Source organism: Podarcis muralis, chromosome 9 (assembly GCF_964188315.1).
Source record: "Podarcis muralis chromosome 9, rPodMur119.hap1.1, whole genome shotgun sequence".
Lineage (NCBI taxonomy): Eukaryota > Metazoa > Chordata > Lepidosauria > Squamata > Lacertidae > Podarcis > Podarcis muralis.
This window is the reverse complement of record NC_135663.1, coordinates 15,741,204-15,758,948: the sequence shown is the minus strand read 5'-3', so window position 1 is coordinate 15,758,948 and position 17,745 is coordinate 15,741,204. Positions and strand designations below refer to the sequence as shown.

At 41.9% G+C, this 17,745-nt stretch overlaps 1 protein-coding gene across 9 annotated transcripts; it reads right to left on the bottom strand.

The window, feature by feature from the left end:
* Positions 1-342: 342 nt before the first annotated feature.
* On the bottom strand, positions 343-17,590 carry NUDT9 (nudix hydrolase 9). 9 transcript variants are annotated; one of them, XM_077933819.1, is made up of 10 exons: positions 17,225-17,589; positions 15,537-15,821; positions 11,563-11,746; positions 9,824-10,060; positions 7,049-7,144; positions 5,764-5,850; positions 5,081-5,192; positions 3,933-4,079; positions 3,381-3,465; positions 343-2,531 (listed from the first exon to the last, which is right to left on the bottom strand). In XM_077933819.1, exons 3-10 carry the CDS (start codon positions 11,694-11,696, stop codon positions 2,338-2,340), a joined length of 1,092 nt encoding a protein of 363 aa, XP_077789945.1. In that variant the 5' UTR covers positions 11,697-11,746; positions 15,537-15,821; positions 17,225-17,589; the 3' UTR covers positions 343-2,337. The 9 variants fall into 9 exon arrangements, with proteins under 9 accessions (XP_077789945.1, XP_028599721.2, XP_028599723.2 ...); XM_028743888.2 differs by lacking the exon at positions 17,225-17,589 and adding an exon at positions 16,849-16,970; XM_028743890.2 differs by lacking the exon at positions 15,537-15,821.
* Positions 17,591-17,745: the final 155 nt, after the last annotated feature.

Genomic DNA, 17,745 nt, shown 5'->3' with positions numbered 1-17,745 from the left:
ACAGTGCTGGCCTAGTTTGCACATAACAGTAAGCTGTGGTTTGCTTAATGAACCACAATTCACAATGTTTTTATTCCACAAGTGACTGAAGAAACCATGGCTTGTTTTCTAGCTGCTCAGGACTTGGCAGCTTGATGAATGTCTGAGGCCAAAAAACAACCCCCCCAAAACCCCCTATGGTTAAGGAATGGTGTTGCATTCTCACATAGTACCAAGCCATGGTTAAAACAAATCAAGGTTCATAAGCTAAGGGCTTCATATTGTAAACAAACCATTGTTAAGCTGCTGTGCAGGATTTATATATAACACTTAATACAAAAAAATGTTTAATAAACCTTAGCATAAAGTGCGAGTTGGATGGTTTTATTATATCAACATTTCCCAAACATTTGATACTGTGTTAATTTTTCTTCTGGAATAAATGGAGGTCATATCACATTCAAAAAGATTAAATACCAGCTCCCAGGATGATGGGCATGCATTCTCCTTACAATGGCAGGATTTTGTTGGCATCAGTCTGTCTCAGGAGCCAACGGAGCAGTGTGCCCTTGGGGATGAGGTCAAGCTGTTGGGACGGTTGCAGCACCTGCTGTAGCTGAAGAGACCAATGTGGTAAATACATGTTTTGTTGCAGCAGGGGCAGATGAAGGTATCCAGTTTTGCTGCTGGCTTTAGTAATATTGTATTCCAGCATTTTGCCCTCCCATTTGTCCAGAGTCTGGACTCCAGGGTGGAAGAACAATTGCTGGGCAATGGTGTTTTGGGGCTTGTCGGAGCAAAGCAAAAACAGATAACATAGGCAGAAGGCAAGGCATGCCAGAAACTGTGGCTGCTGTGCAATTTATTCAGAAGTCAAAGAATAAAATCGCTTCGCTATGTGTTTCAGAAAATATTGGCAGCTTCACATAACAAATAGAAGGGTACATAATGAACAGCCATCCCAAACTTTAGCCAAAGGTTCATAAGAGAAAACTAGGCGCTACTATATAACCAATGAGAAGCTGGCTGGCATAAAAGGTTAGCGTTATTGATTTGTTGATAAGACTTTCGCATTACGGGGATGGTTCCAAAGTATAACGGCCTTAAGGCAGGCCATGGCATGAAGACACTCCAATAGTGGCTCGGAGGCGAAGCTATTCTTCAGAGTGGTCCCAGGTAGTTTACAATCACTTTGGTGGTGGAAAGGTTAAGCGCTTGAAAGCAGGTTTCTAAACTGCTGGTGGTTTCAAACAAGAATATTCTGTGACTGGAGTCCAGAGAGCTTCTGTTCAAACACTAAAACATCCAGTTCCTGTATATCAGAATATTCTCCAGTGGCCAAAACAGTGATAGCTCAGCCAGTACAGAAAACAAGAATAATTAAAAGAGCTCTTTGGATCCCACTTTTTTAAAAAATTGGAAATGGCAATATAAAATAAACTTACTGGAGTGTTTCATTCCAATATGAGCTAAGCCTAGAGGTGTGTTTCATTCAGCCAAGTAAATATTTTAAAACATGTTTGTGTTGCCCTCTGTTTCCTCAACCATAGGCTCCTGGGTCAAATCCTATATTACATTTTCTTTGCGATTATACCAAAGATCTCTTTTCCCTTCTCTATTGTGGTAAAAACAACAATAGTACGGTGGCTTATTTTGTATGATGAACAAGAGTTAATTCAGATTATGATTTAAAGATACACAATGCAACTCTGTGCATGGTTTACTCAGAAGCAAGTCCCTCTGGGTTCAATGGGGTTTATTTCCAGATTAAATGCATAGGAACGCAACCTAAATTGCTTCCTGATTATGGCAATAAATATTAAGTGCAGACACTAAAGGGTTATTTCCATAACATTAGATCAATGTCAGGAAGTAAAACAGATTGCAGCTGTTAATTTTTATAATTGTAAAATACCTCTCAACACTCCTGTTGATCAACAAAAACCACACCCTTATACATGTTTCTATTTACGTATAATGGATGCAGAATGTCTTCTCGACTACCTTAGAAATATTTCTTGATAAAAAGAGAGGGCACAGTGCAGCCAAAGCTAGACATTTAGAAGTCACACTGATTTTATTTCCTTGGAAAATTTAATGGGGATTTAGCTTTGCTGCCCATCCTTTGTGGCTTTAAGACAAGGATGAGGAAGCTGTGGAACTCTAGATGCCGTTGGATTACAACTCCTATCAGCCCTGCCCATTGGCACATGGTGGATGGGGCAGATGGGAACTGGAGTCCAACAAATCTGAAGGGCTACAGGTTCTCCATCCATACATCAGCAATCTCATTTTTCAAAGCAGTATTAACACCTCATTCCATCCCTAAACTTATATCAGCCATGTTTAGGCTTTAGTTTAGGCCTTGATCTCAGCCCCATCATGGCAAACCAGGTTATGATCTTCCCTCCAGTGTGCTCCTCTTTTCTCTGCTACGAGCTTGACAAAGTCAGCATGACTGGCATAGAGTTTCAGCTTTTCTCCAATGTCAACCCATTTCACTTTCCCAGCATCGTCTCCTGCTTCCAAGTGTAAGTTCTCCATTACTTCACCTGTTATGCAAAGAGAGATTCTGGCATTAGTTTGAATCCTTTTAACCTACAGCACAACCCATTAAATCCTCCACCAGGACTTCTACCCCATGACAACAAAAGCACGTAAGTAAGCAGTTCTTTCCACCAAACATTCTTGTGACAGAAGTTCTCATACCTTCGGTAGATTTGACAGCCCTCCTTGTCCCAAGGAATCAGGCTTGAACACAAAGGAAGGGTGATAGCTCAGTGGCAGAGTGCATATTTTGCATGCAGGAGGTCCCAGGTTCCATCACTAACATCTTCAGTCCCCTATCTGAATAGCCACTGCAATACTGAGCTAGATGAACCAATGGACTGGTTTGGTATGCAGAAACATAGGAGGCTGCTTGAAACTTAAAGCAACAAATGATAACAAAATGACATTTTTTTGTGCAGTGGTACCCATGTGCCACTATAAGCAACACTCCTGAGTCAAGAAACTTTTTTTGGTTTTTAGTGTTGAACTTAAAAAAAAAAAATCTAGCATAACAATGCACAAGTAAGTGTGCCAACAATTAGGTATTCAAGTATTACTTAAATTTCTTTTTCTGTCCTCCTCCAATTTCCTGCTGTCAAGAATGTGCAAAAAAAATGGTTAGCAACTGGAAAAAATAATTATCATCCTTTCCATCTTCTAACAGAGATGAGGAACTTGTGGTCCTCCAGTTGTTGGACTACAATTCCCATCATCCCTGTCCACTGGCCATGCTGGCTCATGCTGAAAATTGTAGTGCAGAACATCTGAAGGCCCCTGGTTCCCCACCCTTGTTCCAACAACATGACAACAGGTGTGACCACAAAACAAAGAAGGCAGCACCCCTTACTCACCAGTTTCATCATGGTAGTTTACGGCTTCTGTCTCCATCCAAGCATTGTCTGTGTTACGAGGATCATCCACATACCCTTTGTATACCTGGAAAGCCAAGATGGAGGCTGACAACCGTCCTGTTTACCATTTGGGCTCTTGCCCAGTTAAAGAAGTCTTAGGCAGATAATCACGTGAGTTTGTCAACTAAATAAATCTGCAAAAATGTGCATTTGAGTTGGGAAATTTAAAGGGAAAAAATTGTTTTTGAATGATGCATGCTTAAGTCACACCAGGTATCGTCTTGGAACAAGGGAAATGCCATTTAATCTATGCTTGCCACTGGCAGTTTTTAAAAGCACTTTTCTTTAAAATGTACTAAAAACAGGGTGGAGAGAATGTTGTACAGATTATTTTAATCAGTCCATTAAAGGTTGTTATACTTCCTGCTACCAAAAGCTGCTTAATAAGAAGCTGCTACTCTTTGAAATGTAATTGAAAAGAGTTCCATCGACCTTCGCATGTAATATTTAATGGGCTTGCAAAATTATAACAGGAGCAGAGAGGGCACTCACCACAAAGTAATCTTGACTGAACAGCCTGTTCAGTTGTTTCTCCATCTCTTCCTTCTCAGCCTCAGTTTTCTGTAAGGAGTTCAAGGCCTCCTCACTAAATTCTCTCTTTAGTGCAGCCGACAATTTTTCCCCTGGGTCTACCATGCCCTAAAATAAAAGGTTGTCACAAGTTACAACTTCCTTCAGAGCCTGGATGCTTTCCCTTTGAGGCTAATCCCACCTTTGTAGGGGAGGGCGATTATCATTATAAAAACCATATCAAGAGGTGAGGCAGGGATGATATAAAATATGATAGTGGCAGATGATAGTTTAAAAAATGAAATACAATGGAGATATCTGATGACAGATCTCTCAACATGTCAGTTATGCCCTTACTCACAGCCTAATATGCTATGTAACAATGAATACCCAGCTGCTGAGTGTTGTTAGTTTTTCTGGGTGTAGCTCAGGGGTGAGGAACCTCAGGCGGGGGGTGGGAGGTAATGCAGCTGTTCAGACCTCTCTATCTGGCACTCAGAACTTTCCCCAGACTGCCACCACTCTCTGCAAGCCACAGCCCTCACTGGCTCTGCTTTGAACCCATGTTTTTGCCTGGCTGGAATGTGCCCTTGAACTGTGACAGTACCTCTTGCTCATCTGGATGAAGGAATCACAGAATCATAGAGTTGGAAGGAACTCAAGAGTCATCTAGTCCAACCCCCTGCAATGCAGGAATCAATACAGAGGGGTTCAGTGGTACCTCAGGTTAAGAACTTAATTCGTTCTGGAGGTCTGTTCTTAACCTGAAACTGTTCTTAACCTGAGGTACCACTTTAGCTAATGGGGCCTCCTGCTTCTACCGTGCCGCCAGAGCATGATTTCTGTTCTCATCCTAAAGCAAAGTTCTTAACCCGAGGTACTATTTCTGGGTTAGCGGAGTCTGTAACCTGAAGCGTCTGTAACCCGAGGTACCACTCTATGTACAGGAGCTAGTGTGCGGCCCTCAGAAGGAAATGTGGCCCTCAGGATGAAAAAGGTTCCCCTCTTCTGGTGAAGATTTTAGTAATCCTTCAAATGCTTAGCAGGAAAGGGAGCTGTGACACACACAGAGAGTCTTTGGGAGGCCAGCACATTTTTGAAAGCCAATTCTGTCAATTCTCTCTTCTCACCCCTGGAATGGCCCATTCCCCGCAGTCCTTCCTTTTGATTGCAATGAACTGCAAGATACTTTTGCTAGACGCTGGGTGAGCTACTTTATTGCCACTGCCGTCTCTCTTCCACCTGCAAAGAGTAACAGGGGAAAAAAGATTAATCTGTGGTTCAGCTGAAGACATGCAGGAAAATGCCACTTCAGATGTAACATCAAACCATAGCTATGAGCCCAATGCCTGCATACTTCCCACTCATACCACATGCTCAGATTCTCTTGCTTGCAATTTAGCTGCAAGACATGATTTGCTGCTATTTCTGAACCATGTTTCGCCGGATTTTGTTGCAGTTGCAAATGTAAGGCTTGCTGCTGAACTGGAAGTGAGGGAGGTAAACAGAGGAAATGAAGAGAAGAAGGAGAGAGTGTGTGAGCTCTGGGCTCATTCATACAGTTCCACGGTTTGGTATTCTGTCTGAGCCCACCCAGAGCATTGGAACTGAAATGAATGTGGAAACCTTGGGTCCGCTCAGCAAGGATGCATTGTGGGGGCTCAGGCAACATAGCAATTGCTTCCATATAGTTTTTTAAGTCATCGTGAAGTAGAATTAGAAGCAATATCATGATCAGCATTTTTAATATTTCACATATTGACTTGAACGTAAAATGTTCCCATTTGACATCATCTGGAATGATGTTACTTACTTAGTTACAAGGGGATCTGCAGCATGATTTGGTCCCCAACGCCCCAAGAGACCTCGGCCCACTACTCCTGTCCTGCCTACAGGATTCCTGAAAAATAACAGAGCACAAATGAATGCCTGGATACGATCCAAAGGCGCACACAACTGAAGTTCCACATGGCCAAAGAAGATTGCAGCTCATCTTTCTTGAACAGCAATGCCCCCTCTTAACTAAATGCCACTTAGCACACTACTTTTGAAACATGGAAGCCTTTCAAATGCAGTCTGTGATACAGATTTGGGAGCGGGGTGGACCTGTTGTTCAAAGACCAGAACCCTACTGGGCATGTCTAGCCCCTTTGGTTCACCCAAAATAGGTCTTCGAAGCATATGTATTTTAAAAAATATTTAACGAAACAGTGTTATGACAGTGTTATAGCAGGGGTTCCCAAACTGTGGTCTGTAGACCACCAGTGTTCTGTGAGCTTCATTCAGGTGGTCTGCAACATGTCTAAGTATTCATATTGATTTTTAATTGCATTTTAATCGTTCATCTTATTTTTCATATTTTTTGTTGTATTACAATGTAAGGGATGAAAATAGTATTATTATAAAACACAATGTAAGAAATAAAAGCAATTAAATACAGCATCTAGCACACTGCATTGCAATTGCTACAATAGGCGGGGGGATTGAGAACAAATGGCTTACAGGGTATTCAAGATTTTGTTAGAGATGTTTTTCTTATATTCTCATTTTTTTAGAATGCATTTTAAAAGCATGTAATAGTTTCAGTGTTTTCTTTTTAAATGCTAAAGTCCTCAATATAATTTTCTGAGGAATAAGAATGTATAATCTGGTTTACATGCCTAATGCACTATCAAGGAGTTTACATTAAATACACAGTTAAGAAAAACATTATCAAGAACGACTCATGGAGCTATGAAACAGCATGAGATAAACCTTTTCTTCCTGCTTCATTCTTTACACTTGGGCCACATAACAACCATTACTTTTCCTTTCACATAAAAGCAATACTGGTTGAAGTTATGCTCTTTTAATTGTCTTTTAAACCCATGGTCCCAATGGCAATCAAGGCTTCAGAAAACAGCTTCAGAAGAGTTTTAGCTTGGAAACTTGCAAATATGTATTGGACACACATTTTAGCAGACAGGCAACCAGGATTCTGAACCAGTGAATCAGTGCTGACCTCTTAGGTTATTTCCACTAAGGTATGTGATCAGATCAAGACCTTCACTGACAGACTTTTGATGCATGCACAAGCACCAACACTGAATGTCAAATACCTGGGCCTCCCATCTTCCACGTGATAGAAACCATTCTGGCTCCTCCTCTCCACTTGCCCATCCTTCTCGTTGAACTTTGGAGAAAAGTTTTTCACCCTTTTCAAGAAAATAATAACAAAACTGAAATAAACAATTAAAAAACACTTCAGTGTGCATTAGCAGCATTACCAACATCCCAGTTTCTATGGAACTTATTTCCAACATTAGCTGTATTCGGGATCACAACTTGGCAGCCCAGTCCTATCTGGTAAGATATCCTTTACTGTAATCCTTTTGCCCTATCCTCAAACTGTCTATCAGTTTCTTCAGTCTGTTTTCGCATTGCTGTGTGTGCTCTTTGGCTTGCTCACTCCATTTGTGCTCCTCTGTGATATCCATTTACCTTCATGTGCTGCGTATGTGCTTGGCATGAGTTTGTGTGACAACTGTTAGAAAAAGTTTGTGGTGTGCAGGTAGGTAGGGAATTGGACTTGTGTTGGGGTGCTCTTTTTGGGATGGCTGCAGGGCACATGCCATCTTTGTCTAGCCAGGACCTACCTGATGCAATGATGCAGGGCAGATTTTCATTTTTTATTGCTTGACAGATGCCAGTTACAGACAACTTAGTTAAAAGGCTGCATTTAAAGCTTAGCATGGACAGCCTAGAGTTTCGTGTAGGTGGGAGAAGCATTCTGCATTCAAGCCTGTGCACATCTGACCTATCTTTTTTAGACAAAAGCTGTCTCCTTCTTTAGCCCTTACATAAAGAAGTTTGCAGCCCAAGGCCAGTGCTTGTTTGGCAACCATTTGGCAGCTGCTTGATTGCTAACCATCTCTTGATTTTCTCACTCAGTCAGAGAGCAAACGGGAAAACTTCTGGTTATTTTATGGTTCAAAAAAATAAGGTCATAATGACCTTAATTTTGCACTAAACAAACAATGCTAATATTTGGCTTTTTTCAAATCATGCTTAGTTTTAGCATTGATGCTACTAAAATCTGGGGACACTAGGTAGCTATGCTATATGAAAATGGCAAAGTTCTTCCCTGTGACACAGCCAAGTTACGTTGCTAGGCCCAGTTGTCACCCTGGCCTGCAAATAAGCCTTCAGTACATGCAGGACAATGCATGATATACACCTCCATCATGTAAACCAAGAGCGGACTAGATTTATAACTTTGCTTCTAGTAAAGTAAGACCTTCATGCTTCGATTTGTCACTTGGTGGTCTGGAATTAAGCTAGTAAATCTCCTTAAGGTTTTTAAACTGCTTTGAGGGTTGTTGTTTTTTACAACTAAGTGGCCTATACATTTTATGAAACAAAATAAATAAAAGTAAGGTGGTAGTTTAAAGCTACAGTGGTACCTCAGGTTACATACGCTTCAGGTTACACACTCCGCTAACCCAGAAATAGTGCTTCAGGTTAAGAACTTTGCTTCAGGATAAGAACAGAAATCGGGCTCCGGCGGCGCTATTAGCTAAAGTGGTGCTTCAGGTTAAGAACAGTTTCAGGTTAAGAACGGACCTCCGGAAACAATTAAGTACTTAACCTGAGGTACCACTGTACCAGTGTGGTATAGCAGATGGTGCTGGATGTGGACTCACAGCAACTGTGAGTATATCAAAATTTTCCCACAAGTAATGATTTTTATGAACTTCTTTAAAAAATGTGTTTTCTGCCTTCCAGAACCTCTGAAAAAGGGCATGACACAATAAATATATACAATATCAAATGCATGATAAAATTAAAGAATGCATCCTTTACTTTTGCATTTGTTGATTGTGAACAACTCCTACAAATTTATAAAGTGCTTAAGTTGGTAGCTTCTCCAATCCCACCACCCCATATCAAAATTAAACTTAATTTGTAGGATCTCAGCACAATTCCTCTGGAATTGTATTCATGCCTAGTAATATGTTTGCTATTACCAGATGAAATAAGATAAAGAAAGCACCTTATCCAAAGCTGCTGCTATATTTAAGTTTAGCTGCTAGTCAACAGCTGGAAGGATTAAGTGGCAGTGCCAACTCACCAAGCAGAAGGGAGGGCTTCCCCCTTGCGCCTTCATTATTCCCTGTCACTCTCACCAAAGGTGTCATGGGCTTTGAAGATACTGGAACTCAGGACGAAAGGGAGAAGCGTCCTAAGAGGAAGGCATGTTTGGCAAACTCTCACCATGATCAACTCCCACCCGGAAACCTATGTCCCCACTGTGGAAGGAGGTGTGGATCCAGAATTGGCCTCCACAGTCACTTACGGACTCACTGTTAAGACCGTATTCATGGAAGACAATCTTACTCGGCTACGAGTGATCGCCAAAGAAAGAAGAAGACGACTCCCTGCCACTGTCAGAAAGCATGTATGCATTAGCAAACCTTGATATAACTACATTTAGAAGTGCAATGAACAGAGCTGGATTTTTATGTGTCAACGAGATTTACCCTATTAGTGCCAAAATCTGTACAGGAAGCTATTTCCACAATGGTGAGCTTAAGCACTGCATATTCTAACTGCAGCATTTGTGGCTCCCTTAGTCCAAAATTTAAGTCCCATTTAAGTCTTGGGGTATAAATAACCTGAACTGGAACTGTATTGTTGCTTCTTAGCTGCCCTAAGCCCGGCCTTGGCTGGGGAGGGCGGGGTATAAATAAAAAATAATTATTATTATTATTATTCAGCAGCCTCCCTGGAGAACTTAATAACTGAACACAACTCCTCTTTCAACAATTTCTCTCTTAGAACTAAGAACAAAGGCAATATATGGTCACATTATAAATATTATAAACAGTGCTCACCCAATTTCTGGATCTGCCCATTTAGGTCCTGCCAGAACAGATTGTGCTGTATATTCCACAGGGCTGTAATCCTCCCATTCAGTTGACCAATCCACTTTATCGTTGGGAACTCTGCTGCGCTCAATGTTTGATCCTGGATATGGGGAGGTCCTTGCTTTGTCATGCAAATTTTCTCTTGCATCTTTACAATTAGACATTTTAGCAGCCTCGCTGTGAAACCAACTTTCTGAAGGTGGGCTGTAGAAAAATAGAAGGAGATGCACACAAAGGGGAAAATAAACTTGATGTAATGTTGTGCATTGCAGGATTGGGACATTTCATACATAGTAATGCATTTATAAATTTTAAATTTATTGTTGTACATTGTTTTAACTGTTTTCTTTCTGGGATTGTACCCCCAAGTGTATTTTATAAGCTGGTCTCTGACCGTAATAAATTGTCTGTCTGTCTGTCTGTCTGTCTGTCTGTCTGTCTGTCTGTCTGTCTCTCTATCTATCCACATAGTAAATTGATACAAACACCATCAAATATCACAGCCATCCAGGAAAACTCCACATCTTGTGTGATTTAAGTGCTAAATAACCAACTGTTAAAAATGTGGGCAAGTGGGGAAAGTTCATCCTCCCCCAGGAGGATGGCCCAGTCTGTTGAGCATGACACTCATGCCATGAGTGAGTGATGATAGGATTGCAGCCAAACCACAGTCACTGAGAAATAAGGAGGTGGTATAAAAGCAGAGACATCACCTTGCCAACAAAGGTCTGTATAGTTAAAGCTATGGTTTTCCCAGTAGTGATGTATGGAAGTGAGAGCTGGACCATAAAGAAGGCTGATCGCCGAAGAATTGATGCTTTTGAATTATGGTGCTGGAGGAGACTCTTGAGAGTCCCATGGACTGCAAGAAGATCAAACCGATCCATTCTGAAGGAAATCAGCCCTGAGTGCTCACTGGAAGGACAGATCGTGAAGCTGAGGCTCCAATACTTTGGCCACCTCATGAGAAGAGAAGACTCCCTGGAAAAGACTCTGATGTTGGGAAAGATTGAGGGCACAAGCAGAAGAGGACGACAGAGGATGAGATGGTTAGACAGTGTTCTCAAAGCTACCAGCATGAGTTTGACCAAACTGCGGGAGGCAGTGGAAAACAGGAGTGCCTGGCATCCATGGGGTCATGAAGAGTCGGACACGACTAAACGACTAAACAACAACAAATGTGCATGAAGGTTAAAATGCACACCTAAGGGAAAATTCACCATCACCACTAATGAACACTGGGTATGATCAGTAGCCATGGAACACTGAATGTTAGTTGGAAAAGAAAGTCAGCAAAGGACAATTAGGGGACAGGGAGAGAGAGAATGGAGTATCTTGGAGGAAGGTGTGGTGGCTGGAAACCTGAATAAGAGCACTGCTTTTATGAGGCAAGAATACACTGCAACATTTTGTTGCAGGCTCCATTTCCGCTCTGCAGTTGTTCCACCAAGAAGCAAACTTGCTCCCACCTTTCAACATTCTAGCCAAGGAGCTTAAAGGCGGTAGCTAGAATAACTCAGAAACCCTTATGCTTACATTTAAAATGTATAAAATTTAATTTAATTAATTTATTAATTAAGTTGGCTGTGAAAACTATTAGGCTACCAGAATTATCATTCTGACATTATTCCCCACACATTTAGGAGCCCTTGCTCACTGATCTATGTAGAAAACAGGACTCTAATATTAGACCTTGGGACAAATACCTGTAGGCTAGATTCCTGGCTGCTTGAAATAGTGGGTAGAAGTAAGTGCAGGAAGAAGACTTAGCAGCAACAGCAGTTAAAGTCACAGTGAGAGAAACCACGGTAACCGTCCGGGCCAGGAAACCCCTTGCCATCCCATGCAGTAAGCTCAAAGAGAAATGCCCACCAGTTGTGAAATGCCCACCTGGAAAGTCAGGAAACCAAATAGAAAACATCTTAGCATAGTATGTGTTGACCCTTCTCCATTCCCCGCAAGACAAACTGACAAGTCACTTCACAATTTATACTTTCTACAAATTACGGGGCGGAAGGCAGGTATTGTTGCGAATATTACATAAGACTTGCTACCTTTATTTTATGTAAGCTGCCATTCACTGTTAACAATTAAAGTAAACTTGCTCCCAAGATTCAGCTTGTGTAGCCGAAGATTAAACACATTTTTGCATTTTAATCTCCACAAGTATTGGTTGTTGCATTATTTATCTAGGACAAGCCATTTTGCAACATACACCAACGCATAAAATGAAATAAGACTGCACTGCACTGCAGTGCGATCCTATTCTTATTTACCCAGGATTAAGTCCCACTGAGTTCAATGGGAGTTGCTTCCAAGACTGCATCTTGGTTTTTGTTGCAATTTAAGTAAACCATTCGGATTAGAAAGCAGTGATTTAAATCCTTAACATTAGTCAACATTTTTCATTTACATATCACAGGGTTGGACTGTTGTCGTCCGTCCCCCCCAAAAAAAGAAAAATGTGTTGCAGTTTTTAACGTAACTGTTAAATTGTGTTGATTTACAACTAGGCAGAACACTTGCAATTATATTAGTAGGAGTACTTTATAGCTATGGGCATTGAATTATATTGTGACATTTTCATACTAGGTACCAGGGCACGAAACCTTGTGCTTTTAACAGTTGAAGAGGAGAGGACATTCTAGCAAGTTTAGCTTTTCTTGTGCCTGCATTAAAGCTGTATCTGGCAACATTATACATCTGGCATCATAACCAGCAGGGTGCAGGTGGCAATATTCTTCTACACATCTATTGAGGGTTCAGAAACATTTTAAGGTAAAGGTAAAGGTACCCCTGCCCGTACAGGCCAGTCTTGACAGACTCTAGGGTTGTGTGCCCATCTCACTCAAGAGGCCGGGGGCCAGCGCTGTCCGGAGACACTTCCGGGTCACGTTGCCAGCGTGACATCGCTGCTCTGGCACGCCGTTTACCTTCCCGCTAATAAGCGGTCCCTATTTATCTACTTGCACCCAGGAGTGCTTTTGAACTGCTATGTTGGCAGGCGCTGGGACCGAACAACGGGAGCGCACCCCGCTGCGGGGATTCGAACCGCCGACCTTTCAATCGGCAAGCCCTAGGCGCTGAGGCTTTTACCCACAGCGCCACCCGCGTCCCTTAGAAACATTTTATTACAGGATAAAACCTATAAACAAACAAGGCTGCTTTACTATACTCAGACAGGCATACTTTGACTAGACAGTCAACAACTATTTGCATTTTTTAAAAGGATGTCTTATGTTTTTGCATTGCAAAACACCCTGATATTCATAACATTGTAGTATTCGAAGGATCCCAACTCCCCATGGTCATTTAATTCAGCCCCTGCAATGCTGAAATCACAGCCAAAGAATCCCTGGTAGATTATGGTGGTCATCCAATCTCTTGTTTAAAAAAGCTCAATGGAGTTTTCCTAACACAGAACAGAAAGAAAGTTGCTAATATGGCAGGGATTCAGACTTGTTTCACAGAACAGAAAGAAAGTTGCTGTGGGAGGGGGGGGGGGAAAGGGACAAACACTTTGTTATCGGGGTTCACATATCCTGTTAAAAGGGAAAATTATTTCAAGTGAGAAGCCTGTCAGGAAATGCTGTTCCTAAAATGCACACAAACAAAGTATGTGATTTAAATCCCATTGAGGGGGGGAATGCTTTGATATTTACCTGTGGAAAGAATTTGGCATGTTAAGATTTGGAACCTGGAAAGCTCTTCACTTTTGATGGGCTAGTTGTTGTTTTTAACCCTTTTGTCTTACGTAACCCCTGGAGCAAAGACACATTAAGGGTGATTTCCCTCAATGGTTCTAAGTTCTTACATAAGGAAATTTCTCTCCACCCTACAGTTCCCCCTCCTTCCTCTACAGTTCCCCCTCCTTCCTCTCTCTCTTTCTCTCTCTTTTTTTTTTTTTTTTTTGACTGATCTAGCCTCTGTGTATGTGCAGAGTTTATGTCTCAGCAAATCTTTTATACTATTGAAATGTTGCATCCTTTGGCTAAATTACCATTTGAATAAGGGAAGGGAAGGGTATGGAGTAGATTTTAAAAATAGGGTTAGATTTTTTTTTTTAACAAAAAAGAGAAACTGAGTAATTCAAGTATTCAATCAAGTTAGCAATTGTAGCCCAAGCAAAAAGGAATGCTTCCTTTATGTACAGGAAAGGGGTACCATCCCTCTGGTCATTTGCGGAACACTGCCACGCCCTTATATATGGGGGGAAATGGCCAGAGTCAGAATTCATAGGATTTTTATTTTATTTTTAAACATTCTCAGTCGTTTCAACCTTACCATTTGCAGACAAAAAAAATTCTGCCCTTCTTTGAATTAACTTTGAAGTCTGATTATTTTTTTTAATAGTAGACAAATGATAAACACTGTAATCACTCAAATGTTTGATATTACCCGTTGTGCTTCAAAACATCACGGCTTCACCTCTCACCTTTTAAAACTAAAGAGCAAAGCTAGGCTGAATTTCAACTCCATCACCACACCAGAATTTAAGAATTACCCTCAAATGCTTGCAGACACATGTTCCTTCCACACAGCCACAAATTGGGAGAGTTGAAAGAGACCCTGGGGTCATCTAGTCCAACCCTCCAAAATATAGGGTTCACAGCAAGATTTCACAGCAAGATTTGTACTATCAAAGAGACATACACATTTAAGTACAGATTTACAACTGGGAAAGGAAACATCTATGCTCCTATCATGTACTAAGGAAGAGGAAAATAAAAGTACCCAGCTTTATACAGAACCCTTTTAGCACATATTGAAGCTAGTTTGAGTGAGTTTACTTCCTTAGACTAAGAGTGCAATCTTAAAGGAAGAACAGTTTTCCTAAGATAAGATAGGAAGAGAATCTGGGAGAGAATATCTTATAAGCATAGGGTTATTTCAGTTGATATAACCACTCAAATAATAAAACCAGTCCTGGATTTGATTTAAAAGGGATACATAAGTTAATAATGTTTCCGAACTTGCATAGGAATAGTACGCCTAATTAAGATTTTTAAATAACAATACATAGGAAAGTGAGATGTCGGGTACTTTTAGTAAAGAATGTGCCCCCCCCCCCTTTTTGAAGGAAGCTTATTCGGGAGTAAATTCACTCGGCACGGAAGTAAGGAGGGGGGGGGGAACCTGAAAGAGACTGAAACAAGTGGGGGAGGCATTTTCCAATAAGAAGCCAGGAAACCCTGGCTGATCTTAGAGACTGATATCAGGACTGGACTCTATAGATAGACAATTGTTGTCTATCAAAGCTTCTACCTTTTTAACAATTTTCTTAGAAGGAACACCTATTTTCATAGGCATGTGCTTAATGAAATACAGACACTGCATTTTAGCTTGAGAGAGCAGTTGTGCTCAACTACGCTTTTGCAGCAGAAACATTAGGTTAACTTCACATTCCAAAATAGACTGTAGACTCACAATCTCAAAAGTTGCGGCAAAGCAAGAGGTGGGGTAAACATTTGCACCCTTCATTCTCATTTTGTATTTTTTAGGACTGATAAGGTCCAGCATGGCTTCCTTAGATTTAAAATTTTGAAGCAAGCTTGCAGTTTAAACTATGCACACTTAAGAAAGGTAGGAGCGATAGAGAGGAGGGCAGAGAATTCAGTTGCCAGGAGACTTCCACCCCCTTCCCACCAGTGCACTGGATTTTCCTTTTCCTTATACTCACGTGTCTTCTATGATGATCCCGGGATCGATGAATAAGCCGGCTGGATCCCTCTTTGCTCCCCGGCTGAACTCCTGGGGCTTTCGATTACTGCCCGGAAGATGGCCGGGGGTCCAAAGGATCTTCCCAGGCAAAATGGCCCGGTGCCAGCTGAAGATTTCGGGGGGCCCCGGTCAGCAACGTGGGAGAACCGCCAGCCCCACGTTGGGCTGCCAACTGTTACGGCTAAATCTGGGTGCGGGGCTACCCTGCCACCCAGCTCGTCGGACTAAGTAAGTCCGCGGGTCCCTGCGGAAGAAAATGAGCTCAGCCGGACAGGAGCAAACTGCAGAAGATCCAAGTTTATTGTGCAACAGGTTCAAGACCAGATTGAACAGCGAGAAAGGGGTGACCTGAACTTTTGAAACTCCCTCCATGTCCCAGAATACAGTGCAAAATACATCCCAGTTACATCATGAATACATTAAGGAAAGGTTGGGTTACACAGATTACATCATGAATACATTAAGGAGAGGTTGGGTTACACCGGATTAACATATGGAGGAGGGAGGGGGGAATATGCAGAGCTGGAGATATGCGCAGATAAGCGCTTCCTGAGTGCTGGTGATGGGAAGACAATGGTCCATGTTTGCATAGTCTGTCACCTGGCATTGCCCGGAGGAAAGGCTTGGCAGAGTGATTTGACAGGATTAGGGTCTTGCTTGAGGGATTATGGAGGACAGGGGAGGTGTGTGGAGTCCTAGAGAAATTGAGCAAATTGGCACGTTGATTTTCTATGGATTTTATAGATTTTAGTCCCTTTTGACATTGACAATTGGGAATAAATGGATATATTGTAACAAAGAAGAAGGTGAAGAAGATATGCCCCCCCTTCCGTAACAAAGCTTACAAATTAAAAATAAGAACAGCTAAAAACATAGGGATTATTATTATTGTTGTTATTATTATTAGGTGTTATAGAAACAGTTATATAAACAAATATCCATTGAAGTAACTATTGTCATATATTTACGCCCCACCTTTTTCCTTGACTGAAGGCAGCTTACAAAAAAAAAAGAACAGTTAAAAACATAGGACAATTATTATTATTAGGTGTTATAGAAACAGTTCTATAAACAAAATATCCATTGAAGTAATCATTGTTATATATTTATTTACGCCCCACCTTTTTCCTTGACTGAAGGCAGCTTACAAAAAAAAAAGTTAAAAACATAGGGATCATTATTATTATTGGGTGCTATAGAAACAGTTCTATAAACAGAATAAATATGCATTGAAGTAACAGCCGAGGCATAAATATGTTTTGTTGTTTTACCGTTTTTGCTCTGAGGTGTTCTATTCTGATTTTTGTTTTACTATGAAGCGGTGCATATAAATCTTAGGGAAATATGAAATTCCCCACTCAGCCGTTAAAGCTCACGGGGCTGCCTCCTGTCAGGCGAGCCTACCTCGCGGGGTCGTCGTGGATTAAACCGAGGGCTTTGCGCTTCAGAGGAAAGGGAGAGATAGATCAATGTAGGTTTAGATAAGAGCCGTGTAACATTTGTTCCACGTATATACAGATCGCATCTCATTTATTTTTGATATTCGCGTTATCTATATAGGAAAAAAAGCGCGGGAACTGGCGAGGGGGGGAGGGGACCGGCCTCCCCGGCCTCCCCTCCCCCTCTCGCTCTCTCCTCAGCACTCACCCCCCGCAAAGCTTCCTCTCTTCGGCCCTTTTTTTCCTCCCAAGCCGCCTTTGCCCCCCGTCAGTCAAATCTCTGCTCCGTGATTGGCTGCGACGGGGACAAAAAAGAAAAACCGGCGCCGCCCTTACCCAATGGGCCACGTCCTTGTGTCCTTCATCCCGCCTCCCTCCACCCTCCAGGGAAATGAAGCCGGGGGATTAGCGACGTCTCGTTCGCCCCGCCTACTCTGGATGGTCGATAGGGCAGCGCGGGGGGCGATGTGTTGACGTCGCCTGTCACCTTTCCTCGAAAAACAAAAACAAAAAAAGGTTTACGTCACACGTCGCCCGTATTCTGATTGGGTTTCAGATGAAGGAGAGGCGTCAGGGCCTTGCGAGGAGTCAGGCCTTTCCAACTGCCCTCTCGCCTTTCCACACATAGAGGTAGAAGAAGTATAGACTGACACGTCATGCAAGAGGTTGCGAATAAGCAATAAATTAATAGGGAACCGCGTAGGTCGGAACCCATGGAAGTTTCCCTAG